Source organism: Pseudophryne corroboree, chromosome 5 (assembly GCF_028390025.1).
Source record: "Pseudophryne corroboree isolate aPseCor3 chromosome 5, aPseCor3.hap2, whole genome shotgun sequence".
NCBI classification, from domain to species: Eukaryota; Metazoa; Chordata; class Amphibia; order Anura; family Myobatrachidae; genus Pseudophryne; species Pseudophryne corroboree.
Genome location: NC_086448.1, coordinates 229734519 through 229756588, shown reverse-complemented (window position 1 = coordinate 229756588; position 22070 = coordinate 229734519). Strand labels below are relative to the sequence as shown.

General features: G+C 44.1%; 1 protein-coding gene across 1 annotated transcript in view; it reads right to left on the bottom strand.

The window, feature by feature from the left end:
- GALNT15 (polypeptide N-acetylgalactosaminyltransferase 15) overlaps window positions 1–22070 on the bottom strand; it is a 59310-nt gene that overhangs the window by 4237 nt on the left and 33003 nt on the right. Inside the window, exons 5-8 of the mRNA XM_063922162.1 lie at window positions 11310–11427; window positions 7568–7753; window positions 5499–5630; window positions 177–272 (exon numbers count right to left, since the gene is read on the bottom strand). Of these exons, the coding sequence (XP_063778232.1) occupies window positions 177–272; window positions 5499–5630; window positions 7568–7753; window positions 11310–11427 (532 nt within the window). The remainder of the gene's footprint in view (window positions 1–176; window positions 273–5498; window positions 5631–7567; window positions 7754–11309; window positions 11428–22070) is intronic.

The following is a 22070-nucleotide window of genomic DNA, read 5'->3' as shown; positions in this document are numbered from 1 at the left end:
GTGACACTTGTCTGAACTGTCCCTTATTACGTACAAGCTCTCCGGGATTGGGAGTAAAGGGATTGTCTAGTGACTGCCTGAGTGTCAGAAATTCTATAGATTACTAGTATACAGTATTTCCATATCAGTGCCAGAAGCCATATTTACATGTACCCGATTAGTTTATTTACATGTACCTGATTCAGTTGATCACTACAATTGGAAAGCTCAACCATCTGAATTATTTTATTATATGTGCATTGTACACAATGTCCAGCATCAGAATTGAAAAGCTGTAAAAAAAAAAAAAAGACACACAGTACAGTAAAAAGATTTAAGGCTATTTCAAAACGATGTGTGTAAACAAATAGGTCTGAGATGAGCTTAAAACCTGTGATCAGCATTCCAGCTGACAAGAGTCCATTCCCTCTTTTACAATCTATTCTTCACTCGCTTCTTTATAGACAGAAATTGACCAAGGAGAGTGGAGGACTCACTACAGGTTATTTTTGACTTTCAATAGCAGCACTACAACAGATGAACCAGTTATCACCAGGAGTCAGCTACCTTCTGTTCCTCCAGCCCCCTTGTGTCTTTCCAGGGGTGCGGGGGTGAAGCATAACTGCAAAAGTTGCCCAGTAGCTGTGATAGCTCTTCCTAAGAAGCCTCTTCTATCGATCCAGCCCCCTTCTGTCTCTTCAGTCCCCTTCTGTCTCTCCAGCTCCTTTTCTTTCTATCCCTTCTGCATCTCCAGCCTCTTGCCTCTCCACCCCTTTTCTGTCTGTCTTGCTCCTGTCCCTTGTGTCTCTCCAGCTGCACCACCATACTCGTGTCTCCCCAGCTCCTTGTGTGTCTTCACCCCACCCCACCCCCTCCCCTTCTGTCTCTCCAGCTACTTTCTGTCCCTCCAGCTCCAGCCCCAGCCCCCGCCCCCATGTGTCTTTCCAGCCTCCTTCTGTCCTTTGTCCTTATCTTTAATACAGTCCGGGAGGGGCCCCATCCCCTCTGTGAATGTGATCATGTAATTAGTGTCATCATAACAGTACGCCTTGCTACAAATTGACATGTGCACTGTCACTGAGTAACTGCCACCTCTTCTTCTCAGTCATAACCTCTGCATTTCCCAAAAGATGTGCAACTTAAGCAACTATGGGTCACTTGTACACTTAATTTATTCTGGAATAATGATTCTCAATCATTTTACACCTGAGTATCCCTGACAGAACATATAACTTATTAGCACGCCCAGCATTTGCAAAGTAATAGTAAAATTTGTATTGAATATATTTGGTTTTACTGTAGATTAAATGTTTAGGCCCTGCTTTCTATAACAGCAATACATGTGCTATAAATAAGATATATTTTTTTAAAAGACACAGGAATACAATGAATTGTACATGTATAGTTCTCACATATTACTATTTATGAAAACATGTAAAATTGGTACTAAAACTTTAGTCCACATACGCTTTCTGGCTTACAGACTATCTCATTTTGTTATTAGGGTCCTAATCTGAAGCATGGGGCCAGTGATCCGTACAGCTTTCCCTATGTGTCCGAGTGCCACCAGGATGTCCTGCCCTGCCATTACAAAATATTGTTCAAGTGCCGCCGATCACAGCGTGTACCCCCGAGGGGGTCTCCATACCCCAGGCTGAGAATCACTGTTCTAGAAGAACTGTATGGGACTGATACAGCATTGAACACTAGTCCGTTATGTGGACAGATCTTGCAGTTTTAGTACTGTGCATGCTATGTAGGAGTAAGTGTATGCACATACAGGTAAGTCCGAACCACACGCATCTGTTCACCTAATTCAGCATGGAACGCTGCGTCAGCTTTCACATGTTGATGCCCAGTGCAGTGTGCACACGCGCAGAATCCGCACTGCGCAAGCACACACGGGGTAATTCAAACCTGATTGCTGCTGTGCGTTTTCGCACAGTGGGCGATCAGGCATAAACTGCGCATGCATATGCGTCGCACTAGTACAAAGCGGATCACCACTCATCGATGGGTTTGTGCGACGGATCCGCTCGCACGGGTGATCGCAAGGATTGACAGGAAGAAGGCGTTTGTGGGTGTCAACTGACCGTTATCAGGGAGTGTCTGGAAAAACGCAAGCGTGTCCATGCGTTTGCAGGGAGGGTTCCTGACGTCAATTCCGGTCCTGGACAGGCTGATGTGATCACAGAAGCTAAGTAAGTCCTGGGCTGCGCAGTGACTGCACAAAATCTGTTTGTACAGCTCTGCTACACATGCGATCGCACACTTGCACAGCTAAAATACACTCCCCCTGTAGGCGGCGACTATCTGATCGCAGCAGTGCAAAAATGGCTTGCTAGCGATCAGGTCTTAATTAGGCCCACAGTGAGATGTGATGGCATCTCACATGTGCAAACGCCTCTGCCTGTTTGATAGGCAGAGGCGTTTGCGGGGCAGGAGGGGGTGTTGCAGCGGTGTTTTAGGGGCATGGCTGCGGCATTGGGGGGCCCAGTCCAGGCAATGTAGGTATGTCTGGACTGTTTGCGAGCCGGGCCACAGCATCTGCCTTACGCACAGCCGTTGCGACCCAAAAGATGGCGGGTTGTCGTCTGCCTTAGCAGCTGCATAGGCTGAGGGCAACCCTAAACATGGGAAAGCATCGCTATCATAGTAACATAGTAACGAAGGTTGAAAAAAGACAATTGTCCATCGAGATCAACCTGTTTGTGGTCTCCTATGCAGTTTTATTTTAGGACTAGTTATTTTTATGTTAGGACTAGTTATATTAACTATAATGCGTGACTACGCACCAGAACCCTGAATATCTTTATCCAATAGGAATTTATCTAACCCATTCTTTTTAAGGTGTTGACTGAGTCCGCCGTTACTACTCTCTCAGGCAGGGAATTCCAAACACGTATTGTCCATACTGTGAAAAAACCTTTTCTCCTCAATGTGCGGAAACTTCTCTCCTCTAACCTAAGCGAGTGACCACATGTCCTCTGTGCTGATCTTATTGAAAACAGGTCCCTCGCAAGCTCTGTGTATTGACCCCTTATATATTTGTAAATGTTGATCATGTCCCCTCTTAGTCTCCTCTTTTCCAATGTGAACATGCCTAGCCTTGCAAGCCTTTCCTCGTATTCCAGCGTCTCCATGCCCTTAATTAGTTTGGTCGCCCGCCTCTGAACCTTTTCTAGCTCCAGGATATCCTTTTTGTAATATGGTGCCCAAAATTGCACACAGTATTCAAGATGTGGCCTCACTAGTGATTTATATAATGCGAGTATAATACTCTCGTCCCTTGCATCAATTCCCCGTTTTATGCATGCTAATATCTTAAAGGCCTTCTTTGCTGCACTCCTACTTTGGGTACTGCTGCTTAATTTGTTATCTATGTGAACCCCTAAGTCTTTTTCCAGTACAGAATCCCCTAATATTACCCCATTTAGTATGTAGGTGTTATTTTTGGTCTTACCACCACAGTGCATTACCTTACACTTGTCTGTGTTGAATCTCATTCTCCATTTTGCTGCCCATGCTTCCAGTTTAATTAAGTCATTCTGAAGAGACTCAGCATTCCCCTCCGTATTTATAACCTTACACAATTTGGTATCGTCTGCGAAAATTGACACCATGCTCGCTAGATCTACTGTTAGGTCGTTGATGAAAATGTTGAACAAAAGTGGTCCGAGTACAGACCCTTGTGGCACACCACTTAGCACTTTAGTCTAATTTGAAAATGATCAATTGACCACAACACCCTGTTCCCTATTATCTAATCAATTACTGACTCAAGTGCATATTGGGCTCCCTAGCCCTATTTCTTGTAGCTTATAGATAAGTCGCATGTGTGGTACTGTGTCGAAAGCTTTGGCAAAGTCTAAAAAGATTACATCCACATGCGTTTGCATGTTTGCGAGGGGCGGGGGTAGGATCTGGCACGCGGGGCGAACTTTCCCTGTGCTGGGCGTCCCTCCGCATGTCAGTGTAATGGGTCGTGGATGTGCAATTTTTCACACATCTACAATCCATGCGGAATTAGACCCTCAGTTGTATGTCCAATTGGGCAGTAGTGGATTTTCCACTAGGCTCTTGAGGCACGTGCATAGGGGTGACACTCGATGAGGGGCGGCACAGCCAGATAAAGCAAGTGATTTTTATTTATTTTTTTGTTATCATTTGACTAATTATACTACTGTATTTTGCGACTGGTAGGGGGAGGGGTGGGGGAATCGAAGGCTGGTAAATTGTGTTGCAGGAGTAGGTGAGGGGTGAGGTTGGGTCTGCTTTGGTGGTCTAGAGGCATTGGAACGGGCCCCAACATGAGAAGGTCAAAGGGGGCAGTGGTGATGGGGGCGATCAACAATGTTGTACCTAGGGGCAGCCTAACCCTTAAATTCGCCCCTGCAATTGGGTGTAACTGGATAGCAATGGGGCATTTGCACATTAGTTAAGCATGTACAGAGATCCACCTGTTGACAGCGTATGAATAGGGACAGTGTAGCTGATAGATGCATACAGCTGTATACAGAGAAGAATATCGCATTAAGTTCTGTGCATGTACTATAGTATGCATGTAATTGTGGGTGATTTACGTGCAACTCTGGATTGGCTCCTATATATTTCTTTTGAAGTATGTTTGAACGGGATCTGGTCAGAAACCCGGCAGTGGAAATACCGATGTCGGGATCCCGACACTACTCAGAATGCCGACACCAGAATCCCGAATAGGCTTACAAGTCCGGCGCCGGAAGCCCGACCACCGGGATCCCGAACGATTGTGTTCCAGGCTGCAGGAGAGGTAACAGCCGGGGAAAGAGGTTAGATTTAGGCTGCGTGTGGAGGGTTAGGGTTAGGCTGTGGTCCGGTGGGGTTAGGTTTAGGCTGCAGGGAGGGAGGGGGTGCGGAGGCGTAGGGTTAAGCACCGCTGAGGAGGGTTAGGGCTAGGCTGCACGGTGGGGGTGGGTGAGGAGGGTTAGATTTAGGATGCTAGAAGGGAGGGTTAGGCACCCCTGGGGTGGGTTAGGGTTAGGCTGCAGGGAAGGAGGGGGTGCAGGGGCTTAGGGTTAAGCACCACTGAGGAGGGTTAGGGCTAGGCTGCACGATGGGGGTGGGTGAGGAGGGTTAGATTTAGGATGCTAGAAGGGAGGGTTAGGCACCCCTGGGGTGGGTTAGGGTTAGGCTGCAGGGAAGGAGGGGGTGCAGGGGCTTAGGGTTAAGCACCACTGAGGAGGGTTAGGGCTAGGCTGCATGGTGGGGGTGGGTGAGGAGGGTTAGATTTAGGATGCTAGAAGGGCGGGTTAGGGGGCCATTGGGGGAAGGTAAGTATACTTACCTTTCCCTGTCAGAATTCTAAGCATCGGGATGCCGCTGTCGGTATTCTGACCGCTGGCATCCTGACCGCCTGCATATCCATCCCAACCCGTTTTAACATAATGTACATTAAATAAAGCAGGTTATTGATGGTTACTCTAACAGTTGTTGTTTTTTTTACTTTTCATAACACTCAAAAAAAAAAAATGAAGTATTACTTGTCCTGATGACTCCAGGGCTGAAAACGAAGTGAAGATCTCAGGATAAATATTGGCTAAAAACCACTGGAATCCTTTGCAGCCAAGTGTAAGCCGCAGTTGCTCACGCTCAGTAACATCGGCTGCCTCAATCTACAGTAAGTCAGAGAAATTCATGAAACAATAAATAAATAAATAAAAAAGTGGTATTTGTGAATAGTGCCACAAAGTGGGAGAACAACTGAAAGAAAAAAAATGGTTTAAATATGGAACTGACACGAGGCTATTTATATTCAGCAACGTTGTTCAAAGTGTGCTTTACCTAATAACATATACAATTGGGGACACTAATTAAGAATATAAACTATAATCATTATGTACACTGGTAACATAGTAAAGTATATTATATTGTATGTACATTATTTTGTACCAAATAGGAAATATAACCAGAGGAAATCAGATGATTCTTTCATGTGCCTTGTCTTTTGCTGTCAATAATGAAGTAAGTGTAAGGCCAGGGCACACATTAGAGCAACCGCCAATCTTGCTGATGGTTGGGGAGATTTCCATTCACCCGAACCAGCAGAGATTGTTGGTACACACTACTTGATGTAATGAACGACATTGTTCCGTTTCATTACACTGCAACGGGTCGCACACGATATCTTCTGATATCCAGAAGATATTGCATGCAACCCACAGGAGCGCGCGATCAGACGTATACACACTAGACGATATGTACAATTTGTTGTTCTAATATGACAAATCGTACCGATATCGTCCTAGTGTGTACCCTGCCTAACATGTCACTAACTATTAGATGAACATTAAACAGCATCTACATATACTGGATTGTAAGTAAAACCTGATATGGACCTGAGCTGCAGGCCTCACTTCACTTTCCTGGTGATTTCAGTTTCCATAGTTTAATTTTAAAACCATGTATAAAGTAGAGATGAGTGGGTTCGGTTTTACTCGGATTTACCCGAATCTCCTTATTGGCTATCGGACGTCACGTGTTTTGGTTAACCAATAAGAAAAAAACTGAAAATAAGAAATGGCGATAATTCTGGCGTAAAGAACCGAGAAAATCCGAACCCGCTCATCTCTAGTATAAAGTGCTTGTCAATCTCTGTTGACATCCTGGGCTGATGCGGAGTAGCATTAAAAATGTAAATTGCCTCTGTACATGGGGGGTCATTCCGAGTTGATCGCTCGCTAGCTATTTTTTGCAGCGCAGCGATCAGATAGTCGCTTCCTATGGGGGAGTGTATTTTCGCTTTGCAAGTGTGCAATCGCTTTTGCGGCCGAGCAGTACAAAAATGTTTGTAGCAGTTTCTGAGTAGCTCTGGAGTTACTCAGCCGCTGCGATCACGTCAGTCTTTTTGGTCTCGGAATTGACGTCAGACACCCGCCCTGCAAACGCTTGGACACGCCTGCGTTTTTCCAAACACTCCCAGAAAACGGTCAGTTGACACCCATAAACGCCCTCTTTCTGTCAATCACCTTGCGATCGGGTGTACGAATGGATTCTTTGTTAAATCCATCGCCCAGCACCGATCCTCTTTGTATCCGTACAATGCGCATGCGCATTGCGGTGCATATGCATGCACAGTTTTGCTGAGTTTTGACCTGCAAAAAATAGCTAGCGTGCAATCAACTCGGAATGACCCCCATGGTCAGATGCATTTACGGCTATGGAGATTTGTGTGAATCCAAGACTTTGACTGTTTGCACCTGGAAAGGTGATACAGGGTGTACTGTACAGTGTTCTAATGTAGGCTGAGTACAGTAGAGGCAATCTCACCTACATTAGCTGTGAACAGATACAGACTGGCACAGAAATGCAAAGCCGTATCATCTATGCAAATACACATGCATGATGGCTGTCACCAGCTAGTACTAGCTAGCCGCTTCTGATTGACTAATTGTGGATTTACTGCTGAAATGTATAAGCGCTTTTATGTAATGCCTGGCGCATACTGTATATTATGATTTTATGAGCAGATTTAACTAATTTCCTCTGACGATAACATATTATAATGCATTTTTCATGGCAAAATGGCAGACTATGCATGCGGTTATCTTACCAGGTTACTTAGTAACTCCTTTCCAATGTTATTATAGAAGATGTTTTTGTATGAGTCCAACCATACCTCGGCTATCCGAATTTTGTTTCTTAGAATGGCATTATTCTGAAGTGTAGTATAATTGTGAAGCAGGTGACCAACACGTGAACATGGAACAATTTCTACTGATCCACCACAGAGCCAAATCTGCAAAGGAAATACATTATTTAATAAAGAAAATAAATAAAAAAATAATATATACACACACACACACACACACACACACACACACACACACGAGGGTAAATTCTGCACTCATAGTGGTAATCTGCTTCGTTGCCTTCCCCAAATATAAATGTAGGTGAGCGAATGTCCAAAGGAGCAGGCGGCACTCGAAGACTTTCAATGAATGGTATTTTATCATCTATGTTTCAGGGGACGAACCCCTTTCGTCGGGAGGTGATCTCCTGATGAAAGGGCTTCGTCCCCTGAAACGTAGATATAAAATACCATTCATTGAAAGTCTTCGAGTGCCGCCTGCTCCTTTGGACATTGGCTCACATGTATGTATGTATGTATGTATGTATGTATGTATGTATATTTGTATGGTGATCAAAAGTGCGCTATAATCTAAAATGCTTTTCATCAATTATCTTATAAATTGGAATGTCAGCAATATTGTACCAATCTATTTGGATTCTGATATATCTCTATATCTTATGTCCCATCAAATGACCATATAATCTATTTATTTTGTACATTTGTTAAAATAAAAAAATAAAAATATATTAAAACCAAGACATAACATATATCACAATATACAATGCACAGTGGGGGTCATTCCGAGTTATTAGCTCGCTAGCAGATTTTAGCAGCATTGCACACACTAGGCTGCCGCCCTCTGGGAGTGAATCTTAGCATAGCAGAATTGCAAACGAAAGATTAGCAGAATTGCGAATAGAAAATTCTTAGCAGTTTCTGAGCAGCTCGAGACTTACTCCTAGACTGCGATCAGCTCAGCCCGTTTCGTTCCTGGTTTGATGTCACAAAAACGCCCTGCGTTCGGCCAGCCACTCCCCCGTTTCTCCAGACACTCCCGTGTTTTATCCTGGCACGCCTGCGTTTTTCCGCACACTCCCAGAAAACGTCCAGTTTCCGCCCAGAAACACCCACTTCCTGTCAATCACACTCCGATCACTTCAACTATGAAAATTATTCGTTCGGACGTGAGTAAATCTACTAAGTTTTGAGCTAAAATACTTAGCGCATGCGCACTACGTACCATGCGCATGCGCATTTTCGCCTTAATCGCTCCATTGCGAAAATCAGCAACGAGCGAACAACTCGGAATGACCCCCAGTGTTGGAGTTGTTGGAGATCAGGAAGGAAGAAAGTCTAAAGTGGGGGTACTCGGTGCGGTGTCAAGTGGGAGTGTGGCTGCTACGGTTAGGAGGTGGGGTTTCATAAAGTAATGAAAGCATTGCAGGGTGGGGGAGAGTCTGGTCAGGCATGGCCTGGAGATTTATAAGTGATTAGCAGTTCAGGACAAACCTTGGGGGCAGGTGAGTGGGACATTCAATAGAGATGATTTAAGGAGCAGGTCAGAATAGCCTATTGGAGAGAATATAGACAGGAGGTCAGAAGTAGAAGTAGTGAAGTGTTGTTGATGACTTTATAGGTGAGAGCCAGGAGATTGGAGTGGAGGGCATGTAGTACACATGAAGAGTTGTGGAGCTAGTGTAAGGAGTGAGACATTTAGAAAGGATTGGCGTGTGTTGGGTAAGAACAATCTTAGTTAAGAGATGGTTGCAGCAGTAGAGACAGGAGAATATAAGCAAACTGAATAGGTGATGACACCAAGGCAGCAGGATACAGGGGAAAGTGTGGATTTGTAATTTATGGTAAGCAAGATTGGAGGGGATCTTGGTAATGCTGGAAGTCAGACATATTACATTTTAGGTATAGCTGGGACAACCATGGGTGGATGACAGAGAGATAGCTGGAGAAGTAAAACTGTATAGAGGTGGAAAGAACAAGGAGGAGATGTTGGTGTCACTGGCATAGTGATTGCACTGAAGGTGCATATACTGTAATTGCACAGAATCAGAGGCAGAACTCTGGGAGGCAACGGAGTCATCTGCCGCCGGGCTCCTGCTCTGAAGGGGGGCACCTCTCCTCCCATTCTGTGACACCATTGAATTAAGTTAATTGATAGCTGCCACTGTCTTTTCAGTGGCCGACTTCCTCACTGGTCCCTGCACCTTACAAATCACACCCTCTTTATTATACCGAATATACACATTTTACAAGTGTTACACACAGGATTAGAAACCACAACCTATTACACTGGAAGCAGACACCTTACTGATGAAGCTCCTGTTTAGGAAATATGAGAATTTTAACTATATGAAGATACTTCTCTGACAATTAAACGTAACTTCATATAGCTAGAATTATCATGCTTCCTCTACAGGAGCAAAATAACTCCATCAGTAAAGTGTCTGCTGTCAGTGTAACAGGTCATGGCTTCTAATCCTGGGTATGACTGCTAAGAAATGTGTGATTTAAAATAAAAGACAATTAAATGTATAAATACAGTATATAATTTTTTTTCAGACCACACACGCACGCACACACACACACACACACACACACACACACACACACACACACACACACACGTGTGTGTGTGTGTGTGTATATATATATATATATATATGCACACACACATCTACATACATATATTTATCTTAATATAGTAAATAGGGGGGCACCAATATTTATCTTGCCTCCGGGCAACTGGGACGAACTTACGCCACTGCACAGAATAGAAATGTACAATGAGTCAAGAAGGGAGTGAAAGGCAGCAATCTAATTGTGCTTACAAATTGCTCAAGTAGTTTTGGTGCAAAGAGGATAGAAATTTGGTATTACTTTGGTAAAGAGGCTGGTTCAATAAATGTTTCTTAAGGATAGGAGATATGGAGTAAGCTTGAATAAGAAAGGGCATTGTGTTAGTGCAAGGAGACAGATTTAAGATGGCAAGCATTGGGGAGAGGGAGCAGTAGAATTGAGAGAAATGGGGTTGAGGGGTACACCCAAGAGAATAGAGGGCAGGTGTGGAAAGTTATATTTGAGATGTCTTGTTGAAATTCTTTTATTGATGTAGATGTGTCTTTTGAGGGAAGAAGATGTTCATTGGGGGGAGACTAAAGCTAAAAGGGCAAAAAGTTGCCTGGAGTTAGATGTTTGGGAGGACTGCAGAGTCTTGAAATATGATTGGTTAGAGAGAGGGCAATGTTGTAAGATACCAAGTCATTTGTAGAGCAGTGAGTTATTACTGAAGTAAGGTTTCCTACAGTGGTCCTTAGCAGCGCAGGGGCACTTTTGTAGGTAACAAGTCAGTTTATTATACAGTAAATTATACAGTAGTAGGAGACAGATAGATCAACTCAGGACTATTGGGTTATGGGTTAGTGGAGAACTTACAGAGAAGTTTCGGCTTCAAGATCACATAGGTGATGCTGGATGCGCATGAATGTAAGAGAGTCAGGGCGGGCGGAGAGTGCATGGCTGCAGAGAGCAAAGGAAGGCTGACAGAAAGGAGGGGGAGAGAAAGGGAATGCTGGCTTGGAGAAAATAGTTTTCAGGAAAAGAGGAGTTCAGCAGAGTGTCCAACAGAGTGGTGTAAGTTCCATTGGAAGTTATTATGTTATATTTAGATACTGTATTGGTTCAATAAATATATATTCTGTTAACTTACCCGAATAGAAAGTTCTATGTTTTCAACTCCTGAGTAGTTCATGCCTGTGTCAAATGCTCCAATGTTTTGGAAGTAGTGACGATTGACTGCTATAACATATGCAGGTATTGCTGGGGATCTATAAATTCAGATTAGATACTTTATCACAATTAAATTCACTATCTATTTCTACATTAAACAGCTAGCAAAATCAAGCCACAAAGAATGGATTAAATTGTCAGCAATAGGGAGGCCAATCCCGGGCCATTTTTTTAATACCGGGTCACGGGATTGAAAAATGGTCAAGTCTCGGGATTCCCAGTATTGGTGTTTCCCTGTGTTTCCGCCCCCCTCGCCCCGCCCCACACACATAACTCACCATACACCAGGGGCAGGCGGGTGGGTAATATCAGCTGCTCTCTCCCGGCGGCTCTCAGCGGTGAGTGACGGCGCAGCGTGACCTCTCACTGGATATTACGCTGCGCTGGGGAGCTGGAAGAAGGAAGCTGGGCAGCGTCTGAACGCTGATCCCTCAATCCCCAGGACTGGAGCTTCCAATCCCGGGATTGAATCCCGGCCGTTTTTGGACCTAAATCCCGGGATCCCGCCAATCCCGATCCCGGGATTGGCCTCCCTAGTCAGCAACTACTACTCTTGTATCACTTTCCCTGCAGCGACACACACTGTATACTTCAGCACAAAAATCCACAGCGAGAGTGATTGGTAACAGATGGATTCCCCAACATTCTAAATGTGGGGGCAGATTTAATTAACTTTGAGAAGCCTCTCTAAAATCAGAGAAGCGGAGATATTTTCTTTAAATGTATTCTTTAGTTTAATTGTTAACACTAGTTTATTGCAGTTTTCGTTTGTATGGTGATTTTTGTTAAAAAATGTACACAAACATAATGCAGGCTTGGTGCAGACTTATTACAGTGCCAAACAAATTACAGCAATGGGAGCAAAAGTCCAAATGTAACATTGTAAAAATCAACATGGTATGAATTACTTTACCCTAATGGTTGTCATGTCACTTCACATGGTTCATAAAATCTTACTTAGGGTGTTCTGCTGCCAAAAACCTAGTTTGATTCATGGATCATAAGTTAGAGGGCCTGATTCTGAGATTACCAAGCTACCATTGTCAGACGCAGTGTAGTGATTTCTTTCTTCTGCGCATGCATCTATGTGGCACTGAGTATGCGTCTAGATCAGTGGTTCTCAAACTCAGTCATCAGGACCCCACACGGTTCACGTTTTCCATGTTACCCGGCAGTTGCACTGTGTATCACCAACTGTCACATTTTAAAAATCCACAGGTGACCTGCAAAATATGGACCGCATTTGAGAACCTGTGGTCTAGATAGTCGGAGTTGCAACTGAGATGCACGGGAGACACGGTCTCAGAAATGTGATAAAATGTAGTGGCTATTCCCAGGTCGTGACAGGGAGGTGGCTTAGTGCACACAGAGATGAGCCATCTTCTGGGAGTGTCAGTGAAAGTAGCTGCATACACAGATGCTCAACCGCTCACATAGGAGGGCATACTCAGACAGAGAAACTGCACCTGCCACAAGGTCGGTGCAAGTTTTGGTGGTGAGATCAATGGTGAGTCTAAAGACGCACCAATCAGAATTACAGCATGTATGGATGCCGACAGTCCATGCACATTAGATTACATGAATGTACATGATGGATGGACTCACAGACAGGCAACCACTATAAGACACAGGGCCTGATTCAGAGATGTACACAATGCCAATATTTACAGTTGAGTGATTACCAGCCATCTGCGCTTGCGTCATGGTCACAGTGCTCCTGCACCAAGCTACCTTAGCGATGCCGCTTGCAGTCAGGATTTATTTGCATAGTGAAAGACAGTCAGGGACTGTCTGGGGGAGGTTTAGAGGAGTTGCGGCAAAAATACAGGCATGTTGCGACCATTTTTGGAGCATGTTTCAGCCGGGTGTAGTACGGTATGCTGGCGGCCAGGCTCCCAGCGACCAGCATACCGACGTCGGGAGCCCGTCCGCCGGCATACCGACAGTGTGGCGAGCGCAAATGAGCCCCTTGCGGGCTCGCTGCGCTCGCCACGCTATTTAATTCTCCCTCCAGGGGGGTCGTGGTCCCCCACGAGGGAGAATATATGTCGGTATGCCGGGTGTCGGGATTCCGGCGCCGGTATACTGTGCACCGGGATCCCGACATTCGCCATACAGAAGACCAACCGTTTCAGCCTACTACTGCAATTCCCTACTCAGAAACATGACATCAGTGTCTCCGTTCTCGTAGCCATTCTACGTGACCATAGGGAGTTGATTAGCGAAGGATCTGCGACCACCGGTCTTGAATGCAGTTGCTGGGATATGAGAAGCCGCTGGTGGGCGCCTCAATACATTTCCAGGTAGCTGCAGCATTGGCATTTTCACACATTAGCTGATTACGAGATAGCAGCTGTGAGTGCATTAGTGTACATCCGTGTATCAGGCCCACAGACATGGATACACTTGCGTTCAACTCAGAATCAGACCCATAATCTTTGTGTGTGTGTGGACAGTTTGCCCATCATTCTGAATATTCCATGGATAAAACCTCCCAATCAAAGGCATATACATTCACACTAACCAAGTACACAATATACTGTATGAAGTAAATTAATGTTTGCCAGGTGTATACAATTTGGATTTACAAAGAACGTGTTACACAATTGAGGAACTGTCACAATCCTACTTATATACTAATGTCTGTAAGTAGTATAATTTAAATAAAAAGGGATTTTCTTTTTCCGCAATAGAGAAATTCTTGCCATGTACTTTTCTTACTGTGTCAGGAAGGAATAGAGATTTGTTTTGCGTAATGTGTCCCTTTTAATATTTCACTCACTCATATGATGGCAGGTGCACATCACATCCACCCAAAAAATGTCATCCGATTCCATTGGTTTATATATGGCTACTCCACTCATATCTCAGGAATAAAAAAAATGTTTAAAATATAATGAAAAGGATAATGGGGCTGATATATCAACAGTGTTTTTTTTGCGTTAAAAAATTAGATAAATTTCGATTTTCGTTAATTTTCGCATTTTTTTTAAGTATCATCTGTATGTATGTAAGTTCTTCGATTTTATTTATCAGGGGTTTTTTTTTCCCCGCAAAAATCTACTTTTCGCATTTTTTTTCAAACTTTTCCAACCTCTATTGAAAATGAATTGGAACCTTATGTATCATTGTATTATCGTGAAAATTGTCTGAAACATTTCATATCTTTTTTTCGCCAGCTTTTACTGGCGAGTTTAGCAATAGGCCATGATTGTTCTTGTAGTTCCACCTCTAAATTTACTTTTTTTACAAAAAGAATATGCTAAAAATATCTTCCTTTATCTAAATTATACTTATATATATTGAAGTAGTCTAAAAATGTACTAATATTTTCTATATGTTGTTTGCTTGAGATTTATATTATATAAATATATAAAAATGATCTCATATATTATATATATATAATATCCCATTTGGGATATTTATGCATTTTGGCGCAAACAGGTCACACTGTACGCCAGCCGGGGTCGAGGCACCTCCCCCTTTTGTGACTTCCTAGTCATCTTTTTCACCATACCGCACCCTTTTGTCCAGGTGGAGTTCCACAGTCACTTACACAGCGGTGTCCACTTTAGCACCAGGCACTCACAAGTCAATCTTCACGCATTCACCATGGAGACCGCATCCTCTTCAAGGCACGATGAAGATACACCGGGATGCAGAGGGATGCCATCAGTCCTGGGCGAATCCTTTAGTTTCACGGATGACGACGCGGAACGCCTTCGTTTCACGGAACAATTGGGCGCTTCAGAACGTACAGGGGGCATTGAGGATGTCTATCATCAATTACTGAAGCTGAAACGCCGTGAATGCGATTATTTACTTCACGGCATCTCATTGTCGGAATATCACCGTGAAAAGCTGATCCCAAGAGGCTTCAGAGTAAGGAACGTCCCCACCATCGGGCGGTACAATCCCGAGTTCTGCAAGAAATGGGTAGGCATACTCAACAAATGCAGCCTCGACTTGATCTTGCTGGTCGTGGAAGAATCGGGCCGAGAACTGAGGCAGACCAGGGACAAGATCTCCAAGCTTGAGATTGAACACAAGACTGTCCTGCAAGCGGATTGCAACCACGATTGGCTCACTAAACTGCAAAAACAATGCGATGAATATAGGAAAGACTTAATTAAATTTAAGCGCAATAAACAACAAATAGTCAGAGAAGACTATGACCTAAACAAGGTATACAGATGGCTGATGGGAGGAGAGGGTGGTCAAAACACCACCTATAATGCCAGAGGCCGACAAGGCTGGAGAAGACGGCGGGAGCAGAAGTCATTCACTGCCGGTACATCAAACAGCGACAGCGAGAGCGCCTTCTTAGACTCGGAAGGGTCATCCAGGGCACAGCCGGTCCCTTTAGGGACCCCCGGGGCTACCCCAGTAGAACAAGGCAGAAGAGGGCGCCCACCCGCAGGGGCAAGCAGTGCGCGCGAATCAAAGGCGCGTGCAGCCAAAAAGAATCCCTGATCTTCAACCTATCCAGCAGATCCTTCTCGGATATAGAACTGAGAGTTCTGGAGAAGGGTCTTTCTTTTGTACCCACCAATCCATTCAACAAATTTCAGTGGCAAATTGACCTGCACCGCTTTTCACGCAAGTTGAGACTGCAGGAATTTTTTCAAAATTCCGACCCACAGGATCCAACAACAGTCTCCTTCAGCGACAGATTCTATCAGACCCGACATAAATCCACCTTCGATCCCCCTTCAACCAACCCTTCCATACAAGCTTTTACCAGATTACTGGACGACTCAGTCGCCAAATACACAGCGGCGACACCAACTATACATCGGAATCTCTCCAGGGCTGAGCAAACAGCCCTCAAACAGTTGGGAACGTACCGCGATGTAATCTTCCGTCCTGCGGACAAGGGAGGAGGTTTAGTTGTCCTTAACCTCTCCGATTACATCAAAGAAGTAGAGGGACAACTGGCAGATCCGGAGACGTATGAGGAATTGTCCCACGACCCCACCTCCGACTACCAGCAAGAATTGGAGCAGCTGCTCAACCAGGCCCGGTCCAATGATCTACTAACAGGAAAGCTGTGTGAGGCACTCAAACAGGATCACCCACGGGTACCCCTTTTCTTTGTGGTACCCAAAATCCACAAGAATGCCACATCCCCGCCCGGCAGACCCATCATAGCCGCTAGAGAGTCCATCTTTCAGCCCATCTCCACATTTCTAGATGGTATTCTGCAACCATTGATCGTTAAACATCACAATTACATCAAGGACACCACCAGTTTCCTGGAGCGAATCAACAACATTGGGCAGGTTCCTCCAGGGACACTAATGTGTGTGGTAGATGTTAAGAGCTTATATACGAGCATCCCCCACCAGGAGGGTCTACAGGTTATGCAGGATTTTCTCATTAAAGAAAAGATGGACACTCTTGACATTGGGCTCTTCATGCAACTCCTTACATTGACCTTAAAAAGGAACTTCTTCATGTTTAATGGGAAATTTTTCCAACAGCGAACAGGATGTGCGATGGGGAGCAACGTCTCCCCATCCTTCGCGAATGTCTTTATGTTCCAGGAGGAACAGGCGGTATTCTTTGACAACCAGGCCGTTGCGCAGAACATCTTGATGTTCGTCAGATATATAGACGATTTGTTCCTACTTTGGACAGGGGACAAAGCACATTTTGAGCATCTTATGGAGGAAGCAAACAACAGACCATCCACGATCAAGTACACCTACAATATCAGTTACGAAACTGTGAATTATCTGGATGTCAGGATCATAATCAAGGACGGTACTTTAACCACCGGCCTGTTTTCAAAGCCCACAGACAAGAATGTGTATCTCAGGGCTAATAGTCATCACCCAAGACCCTTAAAAGAGGGACTCCCCAGATCTCAGATGATCAGGGCGTCCAGGATCATCAGTGACCGCTCTACCTTGGATCAAGCATTAGGAAACATGGTAGACAAGTTCGCTCAACGGGGTTACAACTACCATAAGCTCAAGGTACAGAAAAACGAGATCATGGCAACGCCGAGGGAAACCTTACTCAAGCCCACAGTCCGCAAGAACCAAGCGGTTATACCGTTTGTGAATCAGTTCAGTACAGCAAGCCCAGTAATCCAGAGAGCGGCTAGGGCTTTGTGGCCCATAGTGGCCTCAGACGCGAAACTTCCAATGTTCAGAAAACAACGTCCGATGCTATGCTTCACCAGAGGCAAAAGCATAAGAGATATTACAGTACACTCGGATATAACCGGGTTCCAAAGCGAGACACAACGATCCTCTACTTTTCTCTCAAAGGCCCCTGGATGCTACAAGTGCCCCAAATGTACCACCTGTAACAATATGACCACTGGGTCTTTTTTTAAACATCCTCACAAAGAAAGGACCTACCAGATCAGACACGTGGTAACTTGCACTACCACCCACATAGTGTATACACTTACCTGTCCGTGCCACCTAGTGTATGTGGGCAAGTCCATCAGAACTTTTAGAGAGAGGATGGCCCTACACAGGTCCGCAATTAAGCAGGCCCTTTCGGGCAAATCCTCCGAACAACCCGTGGCCAGACACTTTGCGGCGATGGGCCACTCATTGAATGACTCGAGACACCAGATTATCGACCACGTACCCCGCAGCATCCGAGGAGGGGACAGGGATCGAAGATTACTACACATTGAATCCAAATGGATCTTTGAACTGGGCACCATCAGCCCAGGAGGGCTGAATGAAAAATTTTCATGGAATATATTCATATAATTCTATGCTGCTATGTTCCACTCTGCGTTCCGGGGTGACCCAGCCACTCACTGCATGTTTCCCCATCCTGGTCCAGCCTGACACACAGGGCGCGCACATTGAGTCCTTAGCTGGCATCTGACAGAGCTCGGTGAAAGCAGGTCCCCCTCAGCAGCATATACGGCTCACAGGTGGAGCATGTTTTTTCACCAGCAGACACACCGGTCATACAACCAGCCCAGCCATCGGGTTTCATGCCCATGCGCACCACAACGGTCGCAGTGCCAGGCCGGCACGAGCCGCAGTCATTACCAGGGCACACGGTGGATCCCAGGAGTCTATATTTCCCACAGACTCCAGCATGTTATCACTTTTATTAGCTTTGAGGGTCCAGCTCCCACCGAGTCCTGCCACATGCATGCAATATTGTCCCTCTGCGCTCGGATCACATAGTGCCCCACGGAGATGTTGGGTTCCCCAGGCACTATTACACGTAGTCCTTTTTGCACTCTATTCATCACCCTGATATGGTCACCAGCTGAGTTATCATCACACTTTTCGGCATCAGGCGTCCCAGTTGCCATAGCTACGAGCACACGCACCCAGACGTCACGTAGCCATGGACGGCTATTCGGGCGTCCCTGTTACCACAGCAACGGGCGCAGTCTTTCAGACGTCACAGAGCCGCGACCGGAAGTCCGGCGGCTCCACCGCGTCTCCGTTCACACACCTGCACTGAGTTGAACTTCACGGGGATATAAGGTAAGCCTTCACTCCTACACATTGTTATACACCTTGACAAAGGGGCATGTAAGCCCCGAAACGTCGGCCTCTTGTAACCTTCTTTTGAATACAGTTTACTTGTTTCACTAAATCCTCGAGTGCCGCTGTTTTCTTCTGGATTGCTATATATATACTGTATATATATAAAATATATATATGAAAAAAAAAAGATGTCTAAGGGAGCTGTGTAATTGTAACTTTAGATGTAGGTTCTTTTCCAAGATTATTTGACCACAGAATCATTAAAATAAATTTATTCACATATTGTCCTTGAACAGTACATTTGCAGTGAGTAATGTGTACCTGACAAAGTTTAAAATACAGACTTTGATACACAACCTGACATAAAAATTCTAAATGAATTCATCCAATAATGTCTTTCAATGAATGTCTGATGTTCTCACATCTGAACCTCAACCCAACGCGTTTCGTCCCGAAGGACTTCATCAGGGGTTCATATCAATAGATGTTGAAAGGGCTCTATGGGATCAATAACCGATTTATCAGTAATGCTGTTCCCACAGGGATATCAGTATGGAAATAACACAACAAGAACGTTGAATTCGTCAGTATTAGACAACGAATCAGGCCAATATAAAAAAGTCATAAAAGGATCTCAATGCTGTATTCTCTACCAGTTATAACCACAATTATGTTGGTCAGGCTTTGTGGTCTGACAGGCTCTCAAGAACGTTGAATTCATCAGTATTAGACAACGAACCAGGCCAATATAAAAATGTCATAAAAGGATCTCAATGCTGTATTCTCTACCAGTTATAACCACAATTATGTTGGTCAGGCTTTGTGGTCTGACAGGCTCTCCAGAACAGCAGTTCTGGAGAGCCTGTCAGACCACAAAGCCTGACCAACATAATTGTGGTTATAACTGGTAGAGAATACAGCACTGAGATCCTTTTATGACATTTTTATATTAGCCTGATTCGTTGTCTAATACTGACGAATTCAACGTTCTTGTTGTGTTATTTCCATACTGATATCCCTGTGGGAACAGCATTACTGATAAATCGGTTATTGATCCCATAGAGCCCTTTTCAACATCTATTGATATGAACCCCTGATGAAGTCCTTCGGGACGAAACGCGTTGGGTTGAGGTTCAGATGTGAGAACATCAGACATTCATTGAAAGACATTATTGGATGAATTCATTTAGAATTTTTATGTCAGGTTGTGTATCAAAGTCTGTATTTTAAACTTTGTCAGGTACACATTACTCACTGCAAATGTACTGTTCAAGGACAATGTGTGAATAAATTTATTTTAATGATTCTGTGGTCAAATAATCTTGGAAAAGAACCTACATCTAAAGTTACAATTACACAGCTCCCTTAGACATCTTTTCTTTTTCTTGTATCCTACCTCAGTACCCCAGCTAACAGAGGGTACGTCTTAAGGTTGAAGCTCACTTATTAGCACGGAATTAGGTCTACACCACATCCATATATATATATATATATATATATACACACACATATATATTACATACTGTGTGGGTATATATATATATATATATATATATATGTGTGTGTATAAATATATATATATACACAGTGTATAAATAGTTAGATATTTTGTTTGTGATACTCTTAATAGAGTCACACTACTAAAGGCCAGTGAAATGTCATTTTAGTAACCAGTAGCGGATGTTGCCACGGGCAAGCAGGACTTTTGCCCGGGGCGCCACCTTCCGGAGGGCGCCGCACCATGGCAAGATCCGCTACTGCAGTGCTGTGCCCCCCGCTGTGTCCCGCTGCCGCTGCGTCCCGCTGTGAAGGGCGTCAGGGAACTAGACGCGTAGCGTCTAGTTTCCCTTCGTGGAGAGGACCTTTACTGTGCGGTGCGCGATGACGTCATCGCGCACCGCACAGCATTTCAGCGGCACTACTACTGTACACGGGGCGTAACTGACCACGCCCCCTGCATGAAGCCACGCCCATACTACCCGCCTGGGGCGCAAAAAGGCAGAGAACCGGCCCTGTTGGTAACATGTTTATAACAGTCATTAGAATAACCAATCGAATTGTCTTTGTAAAAGTTCCCTCCCCTTTCAGTTTTCTAATACGTGTCCCCATAGTAAACTAGCTTTTTTTTCCTGTTGTTGTAGGTCAGGTACGTGCTGAACGCCACCAAGGAAATCATTGTGCATGTCCGGCTCTGAAACAAATCAGGCACACTTCATTTCATTATTTCGAAATGCGATTAAAAAATTTGATAAAATGAGCGAAAAGTAGAGCGATAATTATCAAATTTTTGAGCTTTTATCACAATCACAGTTTCGATTAAAAAAAAAAATTATACATACTCCGGGGGGGGGGGGGGGGGGGGGAAATTGAGTCACGAACAACAAACGATAAGTGACGGAAAAAAATGTTGAAACTTATCACATTTTTGATACATCAGCCCCAATGAGGCTTACAGACATCTAAATGTTTTCACAAGATTCGTTAAAACCCCATTACTTTATACCCCTTTGGGTAAGGTTTTTTCGATCGCAATAATCTCCAAAATCATCATGTATCAGTCATCCCAATTTGCATTATTGTTACCATTAGATAAACAAATCTATTGTCATTACATTTGATCAGTGCTGATTTAACAATCCAGACTAGTGCGTTAATGGACACTGTCAGTTTGATGATAGAGCGGCGCAGTAGCGCCCACCTCTGAACCAGACATGTTGTTATATACATTTTAATACATTAACAATTGAATAGTCTATTCATTATACAGTACATGCAAATGTTTTCATTATTAGGGTATGAGAGTAGTAATTCTATATAAATCAAAGTAAATGACTCCTTATATGTATTATTACAGCAGCATTGGGCAATTGGCAGTAAATGGTTTACATGTGACTCTCCGCACTCCAGTACTGTAATAGTAATCTATAACAGGACTTCTCATGAATTTTCATAGCTAACATGAGATTTATACTGCACCTGTCACAAGTAGGCTGTAGAAACAAATCAGCCTCATTAATGTATTTGACAAAATGATGTTTGAACATTTGAGTATCAAAATACATTTGCAGAATAAGGAATTATAATGTTTCAGTTTGTTCTAAAAACAATTTATGAAAAAGTCTTGCATGTCGCAAATACTGTACAATGAGATAACCTGATTCTCAGAGTAAACGGGAACAGATAAAGTACAGTAGTTCTTG